Here is a 14,155-nt window from a genome sequence, read left to right as displayed (position 1 = left end):
CGCCATTGGCTGCCGGCGCCGCGGCGCGCTGCGATTGGGCGGCGCGGCCGGCGGGGGGCGGGACGGACGGGCGGACGCGGCGCTCATTGGCTGGCGCGGCGCAGGCGGAAGTGGCGGCGCGGGAGGTAGGTGGGGCGGCCCGCCCCGCGGGTCTGAGGGGAACGGCGCGGGGGGGGGGAGCTGGTCGTGTCCCGGCGCTGGGATAACCGGGATAACCGGGATCCGCCCTTCACTGACCCCGCACCTGCCTGCGGGCACGTCTTGCCCACGTGTCTTTAGGGAGACGCGACACCAAAAGCGGTTCTTCTGGTGTGTTTTTTGGTTGTTTTTTCGGTTGGTTGTTGTTATTCGGCGCCCAGCGGGTGGCTGAGAGGTGTAGGGGTGTTGCCTCGCCCTCCCGTCCCTGCGGGCGTGAGCCACTGGCTACTGAGGTCTTAATAACATAAAGAACGCCTTAATGAGGCTGTTTCTTAATTAGGTCCGCCTTACTGCTGTTGTTTCAGAGGGACGACTCTTTTTCCTCTAGTCTATTGTATTTTGGCTCCTGTGCTGTGTTTTCTCCTTTTAGCACTTTTCATCATCCTTTCTGTAGCTTCACCTGCCCAAGAATTTCCAACTTTTTTTTCCACCCATAAAGCTGTTGTGTTTTTTTTTTTTTTTTTTTTTTTTTTTTTTTTTTTTTAAGGAATTACCTTAATCTCTCAGTAAAGTGAGATCAGAGGAAAGCTTCACACTGATGACTCTGCGTTTAGGTGCCCACGTGTTGCTGTCCTAACAAACCCCTGGAGTTTTATGAGGAACCTGTTCCTCCTTGCAAATGTGGCTTTAAAAGCATCACCCCAAGGTGATGGCTTGGTTTCGGGGGCTCTCTGTAATTCTCTCAGCACCAAATTCGTGTTCTTCTGCTGAGTGTGGGACAGATTTTGCTTTTTCCCTTGGTGAGGGGAAACAGATCTTTTTTTTTTACTGTAGAATGACATTTTGGGGTAACGTTTGGTGCACGTCGTGCAGCTGCTGTGGGAGGCTGGGGGTTGATGTACCTGTGTAAAGTGCATTTATCTCGTGGGTCTGAGGCAGTGCTTTACTGAAGCAGAGGACTTTGGGATGAGTGAGACCTACACAACCCACGGACTGTGCTGTTCCTGTCTTCTACACAGCAGCTTCCTTGGCGGTTGTAGATTCGGTCTCTGCAATTTTAGTGTTCTCTGTGAAATTGTGGTTTCAGGTTCATAACCACCAAAATGTGCCTGGGATGTTACCAGCATGAGCAGGTGATAGAGTTTGAGGTGGGTTCTCTTGTGTAACTGGTTTTTCTGTCCTGTGGATTTCAAGCACCGTGTTGATTCTGGATTTGTTCTGATTTTTCTCTAGATTGTTTAGTGACTATAAAGACTCATTCGTTTGTAGATTTATCCATTTGTCTAGCAGGTGATCAGCATCTTGCTGCATGCTCATTTCTCATAACATGTTCATACATCTCATTCCTGTTACTGAATTACATTCACTGGATCGGTTTCTTTCCATCACATGTCAAGGTTTTGGGTTAAAAAAATATAGTTAAGTGCATAAAGACAGTTCTAAAAATGGCCTTATTATCTAGGATAACTTCACTTTGAAGTGCTTGAATGATGCCACATTAAAGTATGTTTGTAAAGAGAAATAAGTTGTCAGTATAATCACTGAGCTGTACAGCCTCTGATGGTCAACAGGACCAAAGACTTTAAAGGCAATAATACTTTTGTCCTTTTTTTTTTAATGTGTGTCTGAGATAGAAAGCAAAAACTGGGTTGTTTTGCCTGCTTTCACTCACTTTTGGATGCTCAGTGTGAATTAGAAACTTGAAAATATTTTGTAATGTCTGAAGAGACTCCAGCTGTCAGTCCTTGTTCACACCATAACCAAGCCTGCTTTCAGGTGGTCATCTAGCTTCCTCTAGTGTAGTTTTGTTTGCAAGCATGCCTGTTATGAAAGATTTATTATATTTTTTTTTTCTTCTTTGATGGTTTCTGTCAAGTTCCCACCTGAAACCCATTGCAGATTTTCGCAAACAATGCTCTTTATTTACCCTAGATGTTTAATTTCCTAGCGAAGTTTCCAACAGTCTCAACTATTCAAAAGGGAAATTTTACTGATCATCTGCTGTATTAAAATGATTTCAGGTGAGTAATTAGCTGTTGTGGGAAGAATGCCACTTAAAGATTTTTTGGGAGCCTTGGTGGCATAATTTAAAAGATTGGTGCACCTAGCCTGGAATTGTCTTCTGGGATGCAGCTGTGGTAGACATGGGGTACTGACTGGAATATCAGCTTTCAGACGGTGTTGTTCCAGTTTCCCTTGTGCTCTTTTCCTTCCTAATCAATATCTTGTCATGGAAAACCAGCTCCAAAGAGCTGGGACAGCTTGGTTGGTGTTGTCCACAGGGATGGGGTGGGTAGGCACTCCTGTCTGGTGGAATTCAAAAAGCAAACCGTAAGTCTAAACAACTATATTGATCTATATGGCACTATTCAGATAGTTAAATAAAAATATGGGATGAAAACTGGTTTTTTGTTGCTGTTAGGTTTCTGAAGAGAAGGGTTCATGGTCTTGGCTGCATTTCCTGGTTTTAAGAAATATTTTAGTGGTGAAAGGCTTACACTGTTCAGTTGAGTAGTAGAGCACACCAAGGAATTTGTGTCTATAATGAGAGGTAAAAAAAGGTTTAACTTCTAGGCTGTTTCCAGAGGCAGGAAGAATTATCACAAAACAATGGCAATTGCATGTGGAAGGCTTGGCATTTAGCTTCTCTTGTGTGTCTCATTTTCATGAGAAAGTTGGAGGAAATGGTTTTAAAAGTATCACAGGTGGGTGACTGATGTGACGGGCACATCTGTATCGGTAAACTTCTGTGCTTAACACACCCATGCCTGTATATGAGGTGGAAAAAGCATTTTCAAATGAACTATGAATGCAATCAGTCAGGGTTTTTTTGAGAAATGCTGGTTTGAGTGACTGGCAAAAAGCTGATACTGCTCTTCTTCAGCTTCTACGTGGTGCCCACATCTGTTGTTCCCAGTATCTCCAAACACAGGCATGAATGCTTAAGGACTGCTTTGCATTTTTGGTACAGCTACAGATACGCTCTGTCCTCCGTCTGGAACAAGGAGGCGGCGGAACACGAGGGGTGTGCATTTTGCAGGCAAACCTGTCGTGGGTAGGTGGTGTTCTGTGTGCTGACAGTGGTAATTAGAGCGTGGTATTTTGTTTGCTAACACTGTTTTGAAAAAAAAAAAACAAACCCAACCCGCAAAAAACAAACTCATATTTACATGTAGGTTTGGCTCCTTTTTCTCTCCATTTCTCTGCCTCTGCCTGTCACCTGCCAGAAGTGCTCGTGGTATTCACTGTAGTAGGATGGATCACAATGGCTGTGAAATTCTTGGAGTTTGAAGCAGTTGTGAGCAGGAATGAACCTCAGTCTTCACATCAGAGGCGCTTTAGCCTGATATTTTAACAATGTGTTTAATAGAAAGTTACTGCACAGGGTTGGGAGTGTTCCTACAGCACTGGGCAATTCCTGCACCTTAAAATTCCTGCTTTTTGTGGCAGATTTCATGTGTATGCAACTGATGGGCTGATGCAAAGGTTACTCCATCACTTAGCAAGCTACTCCAGATTGTAAAAACACCCAAGGTGTGATGGTCTTCCTGTAGAAATAGTGATGCTGTGCCTGACACGGTGACCTCAGTGCCTCTCCTCTCACAGACTGCTGCTGGTGTGCAGCAACACTGGATGTCTTTACAACGGTCTGTTTTGACCAAAACCCATCCATTTCAGTATGGATGAGGTAATTTAAGATGGCTTTGTATGCTGCATGTTGGCGTCATTAAAGCAGTGTAGCAAATACTTGTGCTGCGTGCTCATGGGTGTGCCATGGGCCTTGCAGGGTCACTTGCTGTTTTGTCTCAGTGCCTGTTTCTGATGTCCTCATTATCTTGCAGTGCCACTTGAAGATGAGAAATTTTAATCCCTAACTCTTGTCACCTAGGGCTTAGCAGGAGGTGGAGAATGTTTTTCAGGGGTTATGTTAGAGCTCAGGAGCCCCAGATGAAAAAGCAGCACACGTCCTTGAGTAAGTGGAACCACCCAGAGCTGAGGGTGAGATTTTCAAGGACTCAAAGCCATTATCTGATTCTTCAAGGTTAGTAGGATGCAGCTGTGATTTCTTCACTGTTTTATTTGGCAGAAATGTAATCTAGTGCTTGCTGATGTTGTGGGGAACACATAATATCATGTGCATAAATTCTGAACCAACATCACTAAATAACCAAGAATCCAATTTAGACAGTTGTTGTAAAATAACATTAAATGGTTCTTGAAATTGTATATTTTTCCACCAAAATGAGTATTTTCTCTAGTTGTATTCCTCACTTGAGCTGTGTCCCTTTCCTGTGTTAGGAAACAGTGGCCTTCATCTCCTGCTCTTTGTAATCAATGTCTTTTTGGATCTTAGTCTTCCCCACCTTCTTTGTCTCTGCCTATGAGATGGAAAAAAGGGAAAGGTGGCAAAAAAATGTGAAGATTATTCCTAGAACGTAGTATCAGATAATGTAATGGTAAGGACTGCTGTCCAAGATGTGTCAAGGTACAAAAGACTCACTGAATTATGTATGGATTGTGCCATGTTGACACAAGCTGAGGCGAAATTTAGGAGATAATTGCTAAACAAATTACTGTTGTTTGCTAATCTAACACAGTCAAATCTGATCAGCACAAAAGAACATGTCTTACAGGAAAAGTTCCAAGCTGGGGAAAAAAAAAAAAAATCATTATGTGTGTGCCTTGAGCAATGGCCTCTGGTGTAAGAGCCTTCTGAGGTGTACTTGTGATCTCGTAATATACTTTTTGATTAAATTGTCCTGATTTACAAAGCTTGTAAAAGCATTGGAATATTTGTGCATCCTCTCTGCAGACTATTAGGTGACTTTTCTGGGAAGGGGTGTCCTCCAGCAGAGCAGACAGCTAGAGCACAGATTGTAAAATAAATAAAAAATAATAAAAAAGGGAGACTGATCTGATGTGACTTTTAGGAGTGCAGAGACTGAGAACTTTTGTGCCCTTGATCTAGGCATGAGCCAAATTGCTTGCTATCTTGGGACAGAAAAATTAATGCAACCAGAGGAAGAGTGAGGCAATATATCCTATCACAGGCTGCATTTGTTTGTGGTTTTTTGTTGTGTTTTTTTTTTTTTTTAATGATTCAAATGATTATGAAAGGGATTGTTTGTTTACAGGTCTACAAAGGGGTCTTAGAGGCCATCCTTTTCAGCACAGAAGCTGGACAGGAAAGAGGGAGCCTGGGGCTTTCCAAACGCCGTCAGCTGTGTCAGGCTTGGGGTGAAACCTCACAAAATCCTGGGGAGAGATTTGTGCTGGCTGAGCCAAGCAGGGTAGCATCAGACTCTGTTGTGGAGGCTTATATTAAATTACTCCAGCTGAGAAAAAATGAACCTTAATTTCAGAGTCCAGCACTCAGCAGCCACAGATCAGGAGATGGGGCAGAAATGTTAATTTCAGTGAAAGCTGACATGGAGGATAATTGTTTTAGGAAACAAGAGGCAAGGAACTAGCTGAAGCATCTTTGAGTGTCTTGGAAATACACCTACTTGAGTAATATTTTGTGATCTCCTGAAGACAGTATTAGAGAGAAGGGTTTTTTTTTTCCCGTGTTTTGGTCAGAGATATCTATAGATGAAAAACGTGTCTTATATATTATAATTTTTTTACTCTTGTCTGTTGCAGGGATTTGTTTTATTAGCCTTGACTCTCCTAAAACCAGATTTTTTTTCTTTTCTTTAAGTAAACAGGTAAAGGAGGAATTTCTTGGTATATATTCTTAATTTGAGGTTCATGTTTTGAATTTGGTAGTTTTGACGGTGCAAAACAAATAAGGGTATTTGTAGCACTGAAAGAGAGGAAAATGCAGTGGCAGGTTTTTTATCTAAAACTGCACTGGAACAGGTTGTTGGAGCTGTGGAGAGGTGACTCTTGTGCACAGAGGCTGGGTTTTTGTGCTCATGTCCCTGCATTATTTCAGGGCCATTGTCTTTGCTCACAGCTGTGTTTCAGGTACTGATGTGCAGCTGCAGTTGGGAGCTAGAAACACAAAGGTGAAGTGCCCCCCAACATGAACTGAGGCTTTGTTTTTAAAATATTTATCCCTTCTGTGCTGTTTCTGTGCCCCACTCCCCACTTTTTATGTCATCATGAACTTACCTGGGAAGGCAACAATTTACACCCTTAGCACGTCACCCTGAGACCTCTGTGGTGCTTCACATCTCTGCTTTGTTGTAATTTGCGTTTTAAGATCTCAAACTTGGGTCTGACTGGTGCAGTGTCAAAGCACTTTTGTGCTGTATTTTACTAATGAGTACTTAATTGCCCTCTCAGCTCAAGTCCCAGTGGCATTTTTGCACCGGTGTGCCCCTGCTGTGTCCTCATCTCAGCCGGCAGATTTCTTTTCACTCCAGTGCAAGCATTCTTTAGGAGCTGTAAAGGAACACCAGTATTGAAAAGCTGTTTTCCTGGAGCAGACCCCCTGCTTGGCATCAAGTGTCTTGGGTAAGGGTTAAATTTTTGAGTAGGATTTTGTTGTTCTGGGTTTTTTTTGCCTAGTCTGTAGTAAGAACCCAAAAAAAAAAAAAAATCGAATGAAAGAGTCATGAAAGTTGCTTAGAAAAGCAGTGAGTTGATGAGTCTTGGGAGGCTTTATATTTTTTCTTATGTACAGAACTTGTGATGTTAACAATACAGGTGACTTCTGTGAAACTCTTTGTGTCCTTTTTCCTTTCTAAAGATGGTTTGTAGACATGGTGCTGGCTGAGCACAAACCAGTAGATTTTTAAGTGCTGGCTGAGGGTGTAGAGTGAGTGGCCTCTGAATTTTGGGTGGAACTGTGTCATTACTTATTTTATCTATTTTTTTTTAATTTTTTTTTTTTAGAACAAATCATCTTGTTTGCTCAGAGCTTGGTGAGGCTGTGGGATTTGTGTCCTGGGCCCCCTCCTTGCTAAAATACTGGCACTTGTCAAGATAAGGACTGGTGCTTCTGTCCTACTTTGGTTTATCAAAGGTGGATTATCACAAAGCCTGAGCTAAACTGGTGCTGAACCTGTGCCCATGTGTGGAAACAGCTGAAAGTGGTGCTCAATACGTGTCTCTTTGCCTTAGGCTTCAAACTCAGCCTAATCCATCAGCAGAGCAATTAATGTTCAATGCCAAGTAATAAACATAGCTGGAAATAAAGAGCTGCAAAATTGAAATTTAAGTGGATTGAAAGTGAATATCTCAGTTCCTTGTGAATGTCTTGTGAATTATTTTTCTGTGGGGGTCAGGCAAAGCAATGTGAATTACAATTTTTAGATTAGTAAATTCAAGCTGTGTGAGCTCTTTGTTTTTGGGGAGTTTAGTGTTGCATTTTCTAATAGATAAATAGCAGATGGAAAGAAAAACATAATGGTTAAGTGGAGACTGGGTAATGCAGGAATTTTCTTCAAAGAAAATGCCTGAGGAAACTGTTTAGTAAGATAAAGCAATTTGGAGACTAGGCCTATTTTTTATTATTAATTTGACAGGGACGGGAAATTAAAATAATCCATCTCTTTGAAAAGTCTTGGGTGTAGAGGTGGGAGGAGAGAAGGATAATGTAAGCCTTCATATTTATACCTGCCCTTGTCCCACTGAAGTGGCAACATTTGGTGAAACTTGTTTTTCCAGGTTACTGGGCTCGATTTTTCAAAAATCCTCAGCAAATCCTCCTGCGCACAGAATTACATCCATCCATATCTACCAGACACTGATTTCTTTGTTTCATTTATCTTTGTTCCACACTGGGTGCTCTTGCCTATGGATCTATGTTGGATTCAACAGTACTGAATTTATTCAACTTTGAAATTTAAAAAGAAAAAACAGAGAAAAAGGAAAGAAAAAAAAAAAAAAAGGCAGACTTTAGTGGGATCCACTGCTCAGTGATGTGAAGTCAAACGTTTAGAGAAACACATCAAGGGATTGTAATAGGTCTGTGTGGGGACTAAAAAGTAGAAAACAAAGGAAATCTGTGCGACAGATTTGTATTGAATATCCTGATAATATTTAATCCTAAAGAAGGCAGTGTTTTGGAAAACAGATGATACCTCAGCCAGACTACGATGTTATCCAAATATACATCAAAAAGACATATGTATCAGGGTATTTTTGGATGGACGGAGGGTGATTAAAACATGCTGGGGTTTGTTGTTTATTTTTTCCTCCCCCCCAGAAATTTCCTCAACTTTGCCATCGTCAAATGGATGATACTAAGGTACTGAAAACTGCAGAGATGCTTTTAAAAATATGACTAAGAGACTCGGAATTCCCAAATCTTTGTTCTTACTGCCTGTATATGTTGGGCTCAAAGGTTGCGTCTGGCACAACTTCCTTTTTCTGCTTTTTATCTGCAAAACATACAGCAATTTTAGTGATGTCTTTTCAGAGAAAATATGTGGAAAATGATATATATTTAGAATGCGTGTTATTTTTTTTTAAAAAAAAGCATTTCAGGAGGAAGTGAGTTATTTTTCTGAATAAATATCCTGTGGTTTTCAAGGGAAGGCACTGTGCCACCGCTCGCTTTGGTAGGACCTTGGAAAGCCAGGGCATCCTGCTGCCAAGTTAGAGTTGTAAAGTATTTGTTGGGGACTTGCATCTTCCAGAAGCAGCAGAGAAAGGGAGTCTGGGTCTCTGAGACACGCCTGCTGACTTTTCATCCCAGATCTATCCTCTGGAGGCTGGGCTGGTTGTTGCCTTTCATCTTTGCTCCCTTCCATACACGCTTTTTAGTAACTTTGCTACTAAAAATCACTTTTTCATCAGGAGATGTGTCAGTTGCGTGACTTAAATTTATTTTTACTTTTTTTGCCGGTTTATAACGTTCAGTTAGTGTATCCTGGCTTATCTGTGCATTTTGGGAAGTGAGGATTTGACAGCGTGACTGTTAGTTTTGGGAAGAATTGTTACAAAAAGGGTGAGAAAAAAAAGTGTTTGCCCCTTTTATAAATCTGTCTGCATACTCCCTTACTTGCTAGTATATGCTAGCATAATTGCCCACTTTGGTGTTTATTTTAATACACCGAAGGCCTTTTTTTTAACCTTATTATAGCTTAATGTAGATGGTTTTAAGTGAGCTTGGCAAGGCTGGATGCCTGCAGTGGGTAGTGGGTTAGCTCTGAGACTTCAAGGGGATGAAAGACACCAGGGTGGGCTTTGCCTCCAGGCTACAATTAAGATCAAGGCTTGTTAGTAAGATTCCTACTATAAAGGTTGTTGACTGTCTGCTTCCTTCTGTTTCTCCTCATTTTTCAGCTGGTGACTGTAGTAAATAAGCCTGACAAGGGTTGTTCCTTATCGTGGATTCCAGATCTTTTGTGGCAAATCTTCCATATCCTATTGTCCCATGGAGCCTGACAAGCTCAGGACTGATTTGTTTCTGGTTTTTTGGTTTGGGGTTTCTTTTTTTTTTCGGGGGGCTGGAGGGGGGGAGAGGACGCGATCGCACAAAAAGTATGTGCATGTTTCCAATCGTTCTGTGGCTGCCACGGAGCAGTGGGAAGGCAGCAGAGCAAATGGGAGCCATGTGAGCCTTGGCTCTGCAGTTGGGCCCACGATCTCCTGATCAAATGTTGCCATGGAGCACTGAATTTTTAAAGTGGCCCGCTTACCCCTCTGCGCAATGTTAGAAAATCATTCAGTCTCTTCTTTATGTCCGAGTGCCAGTTTCTGGTTCGTTCCTTTTATCTTCAAGACAAAGTTGCATTATTGGCAAAATTGTAACCCTTGTGCTTTTAATACAGAGCAAAGTTGAAAGAGCAGCTAAATATAATTTAGGATGCATGTAATACAAAAATGTTTTAGCCCCCTAAATTGCATTAGGGAACAAAGCTCTTTCTGATTTTTTTTCTCTTCTTTGGCTTTCGGATTTATCTGTAAGTTGCAGATGAAGGTTATTATTGAATCATTCCTCAATGTCAAACAAATATTGTGGCCAGAGGAGTGGGAGGATTATTGTGACATGGAACAGGAAAGATTCTCTGTTGTTTGTCTTCATGTTCGTTGGCCTGGTCATGTTCTTCCAAAAAGAAATGAGAAAAGAGGAAGTCCCTATTGGATTAGTAGTAGTTCTAAGATTAATGGAGTGAGAGTTGAGGTTTTTGTCAGATATTTTAATGTTCGTACTCCTGAAGTATTGGAGTTAATGGAATTTTAAATTAACACGAGATAATATCAATTTGTATGAAATACATCACTGGAAATATGCATAAATATAGGCATTATCTTATTTCCTTCTGTTAGAAAATGTGGTAATAACTAGTTTTAATCTTTAAAAGCAATCTTGAGCTTTTCTTGACTGGTTTAAATCTCCAATTATCCACTTAGGAGTACATGTAGCATCTCCTGAGTAGGTAGTACCTGTTCTCTGATTATGAGTTAGCTATGAACTTTCTTCTGATTATTAGGTTAGGACGTGTAGTTTGGCCAGTGTCAGAAGGAACCAAACTGCAGACTTTAACAGCAGTGTGTGGTCTTCTATTCTGAACTCCCTGTGGATAGCTCCCATTTTTCCTCAACAAGAAAGCACTTAAGTTAATTGCTCTATTTCAAAGACATAGGAGCTCTTTCTGGTCTCTAAGTAGCCTTCCATGCATAGCTGCCGAGGTTTGGAACACCTGCAGCCCAACCAATTTGGGAGAGAAAAAAAAAAAAAAAGGCCATTAGTCTGCACTGGAGGAAAAAAAAAATGAAGTGCTGAAGTTCAGAACATTATCAATGATGCTGTGTTGGAGCAGCCTGAAAGATTTGGCTTTTGGTCTATGCCTGGTGGTATCCAAAACAACATACAAAATTCTTTGTGGAGCCATTTTAAGAGTGTCTTGTTCATTCAGAAGGGCCTGTGTGCGCTGTTTGTTCCCAGGGCAGAGGCACCAGCCAACAGCTGATTCCTCCTCAGAGGGAAACATTGCCTAATGGTGAGCACAGGAGCCAAAGACCACGGGGACAAAGTGCTAAAGATAAACAGCTCAGTCTTCGACTGTTGAAAGGCCTCAATAAAGCCTCTGAGTTAGACATTGGGGTGGGACTCTGCTGTCCCCACCTGCAGGCTGGCCCCGGGGCCCTGGTGTGGAGAGGTGCTGGTGTGTGTGACCCCCTGTGCCCCCCAGGGATGAAACACTGCCTTTCTGTGGCCCCAGCCCCAAAGCTTCTCTGCTAATTGTCCTGATTGGGGGAAGGGAGAAAGAACCGACTGCTCTCATTTTATGGAGGTGGTGAATGGGGAAGAGTCCACAGGGGCTGGATGTTGAAGGGCACTTGAGGGTGCTGCTCTGCTCTGATGGACTCGGAGGGGCTTTTTAGGTTGCCATAGTGAGTCTGATCCCAGTAATTTAGGCAATAAAAATATAGTCTGCTTTTACTAAATGATTATATTTTACTTCAAAAAGCCTTAAGCAACAGCTGGACTGTTAAGTAGTGACGCTCCAAAAATTCAGGGGGCTGTTTTAACCTTTGTGAGCATTAACACAGTTCCTACCTTTATGCCCCAAAGATGTGAAAGTGCAAATAAGTCTTAAGGTTTCACCTCTCCTTTGTATCTGTGTCTTTCTTTCATTATGAAATTTCGAGCTGGTAGAAGTGTTTGATCTGTGAAGGGTCACATAGGCTTGACACATTGGAAGCTGATGGGGTGATGAATTTAGTGAGCAGGTGGGTGCATTGGGGCAGGTTACCTGTGAGGAGAGTGTTTTATTTTAGTTCTTGAAGTACAGAGCAATACATCTTGTTTTGAAAATACATCTGTTATTAAGATTTGCCTTTAGAGTGAATAAAATGCACGCAGTCACTTTGTAGTGAATTAATAAGGAATGTGCCCTGATTTATTGTCTGAATTCTTCATTTCTTTAGTGGTAACTGCTTGTTACTAAATAGGTAAGGGAACACCTTTGCTATTTTTTGTTGTATTTGTGCTTGAACTGTGGGTGGTTTATCCATTTACTGAACACTACCCTAAACTCTGTGACAGAGTTGTGTTCTCAGGACAATAAGGGGAAAAGGGATTTGGATTTTCTTTTTTTTTTTTTTTTTTGTTCTTTCCATTGTAATTGTTTTGTTTACAAAAAAACCAGTAAGGTACAATATTACTGTTTGCAGTGATGTTTTTATGTGCTGTGTAGGTCAGACTAATTTTCACAAAGGAGGCTTTTTCCTCCTCTTGAAGAGAGGTATATAATAGGCACTGTATGCAGCCAGGAGTCCTTGAGCTTTTGCTTATGGGTCGGAACAGTTGAGTGCCTGGAGATGGAGTCTGGCTGAGCTCTGCGTAGTGAGGCAGCTTCTGAACGTGGACTAATAAGTAATATACTCCTTTCAAAAGGTCAGTGAGCACAGTGGAGAAGATGAAAGCTGGGAGAAAAAGTATCTTCATTTTATGCTCCCTTGGAAAATGCTTTTTTTCGGAGATGCGCACTAAAATGTGGAAAAGCAGGACAACTGTGTTTTGCATTTGTTTCAAAGTTCAGGACGTTATTCTGGGTTGTGCCTCCTCATTCTGCAGAGGCTGTGTTTTACCACAGGTGTACAAAGAGTGTTGTGTAAACAGAACATTCATTTTTAGCTGGAGTACTGATGTGTGCATGGGAAACCAGTATCACTGTATCGAATGAATTTAGTCTCAGGCCTCAGAGACCTTGTTAGTGCATCTTTAAATAAATTAACAGGCTTCTTTCCTCTGCTACTCTTGGCCTCGCCTTTTCTGACTGACACTTCATTCCCTTTACCATTATATAAATAGAAAATATAATTCTCTTGCTTTGTTTTTTGTTATAAACAGCCTGAGTTGATAAGAAAGCCTCTAGTGCAGGTGCTTTTCACTGAATTTTGCTGTACTTTGTGATAAAAATCACATGAAACAAGCAAAACCTTCCTGTTGAACTACACATACATGCATCAGTACGCTGTGTGCTGTCTGCCAGGGTTGTCTGCTACTGTTTTACAGTCTTTAATTGAAATATTTTTAAAAACATTGTCTTTAAGAGGTGGAATTCTATGAAAATATTTCACGAGAGACTGTAATTTGCCATGATCAACAAGAAGGAAAAGGGAATCTGGCAGGCAAAGGAGAGTGCATGTCTGTGTGCTTGAGCATGCATCACTTGTGTTTCCTGCCCTGTGCTCTTTACTGACCCATGTCCAGGCAGTTAGTGCCCTACAAATTTTTAAAATGCCTTTATTTCTGGAGTCACTAATTGCAAAGGCATTGTTCCAGCTGTCCACTCTCAAATATTTAATTTTTTTGTTCTTGCTTACAGGTGCACAGACACGCTGTAGATTTCCTGAAATGGCCAGCTGGGTAGTGATGGAAATAGAATTTTTTTTTTTTCCTTCTTTTTTGTCTCAGATTAGTTTTTCAGTTTATTTTTGGGTAACTTTCTGCTTTCTGTTGCATTTTCAGGGAACAGAAAGGTGGAGTATGACATCTGTGATAGTAAACGCAGTGGTGGTTTAGGGATGTAAATACTAAGGCTTCTGCTTGAAAACCAACTCCTAAATTCATATATTTTGCTGCTTTTGAATGCTATGCACTTTTCTGGGCAAGGGAGAGGCATTTTGAGATGTTGTTGGGTGCAGAGTTGAGCAAGGGTCAGGCGCAGTTCAGTCAACTGCAGTTAAAGCTGCTCCTATCCTGAGAATGCCAATTTTTGGGGAAGCCAGGGTTAGTTAAATCTGTGTCTAGATTTGTTTCTTAATGTCCAGGAGCAAGGAAAGAGTTTCCTTCTACTCTTGCTTGGAGAACAGAGTCCCCTCAGGGCCTAAACTGATCCTGGTCATGATTATTTACTACTGCACTTTAGATGGAAACCATGACAGAGCATTTAATCCTTGCCCAAGCATCGTGCTCAGTGCGTGTAGTTGAAATTCCTCATCTGGGTTTTTCCTCCTTTTACATGCTATTTTTAGTCTGTGAGCGAACATACAGCCTTTTCTCAGTCACTTCACTTAGGCTGTGTATAAATGCATGGGATTCTTGAGGAGGTCTTAGGTCAAGCACAGGTTGCCAAGTTGCTTTGCCACAGAGCAAAGGAATTCACTG

General features: G+C 41.5%; 1 protein-coding gene across 5 annotated transcripts in view; it reads left to right on the top strand.

The window, feature by feature from the left end:
* Positions 1–116: 116 nt before the first annotated feature.
* Positions 117–14,155, top strand: part of XRCC4 (X-ray repair cross complementing 4) — a 146,638-nt gene continuing 132,599 nt past the window's right edge. The window contains exons 1-3 of one of the 5 annotated variants that reach the window (XM_069002255.1): positions 782–844; positions 1,226–1,286; positions 2,071–2,159. In XM_069002255.1, the coding sequence (XP_068858356.1) occupies positions 2,150–2,159 (10 nt within the window). In that variant the 5' untranslated portion in view covers positions 782–844; positions 1,226–1,286; positions 2,071–2,149. Of the gene's footprint in view, positions 126–189; positions 310–781; positions 845–1,212; positions 1,287–2,070; positions 2,160–6,578; positions 6,601–14,155 lie in introns of those variants that run through there. The other 4 variants (XM_069002256.1, XM_069002258.1, XM_069002257.1 and 1 more) reach the window with 4 other exon arrangements.

The sequence above is a fragment of the Aphelocoma coerulescens genome (genome assembly GCF_041296385.1).
Source record: "Aphelocoma coerulescens isolate FSJ_1873_10779 chromosome Z unlocalized genomic scaffold, UR_Acoe_1.0 ChrZ, whole genome shotgun sequence".
Taxonomy (NCBI): Eukaryota; Metazoa; Chordata; class Aves; order Passeriformes; family Corvidae; genus Aphelocoma; species Aphelocoma coerulescens.
The sequence above is the reverse complement of the archived record's forward strand: the minus strand, read 5'-3'. Positions and strand labels throughout refer to the sequence as shown.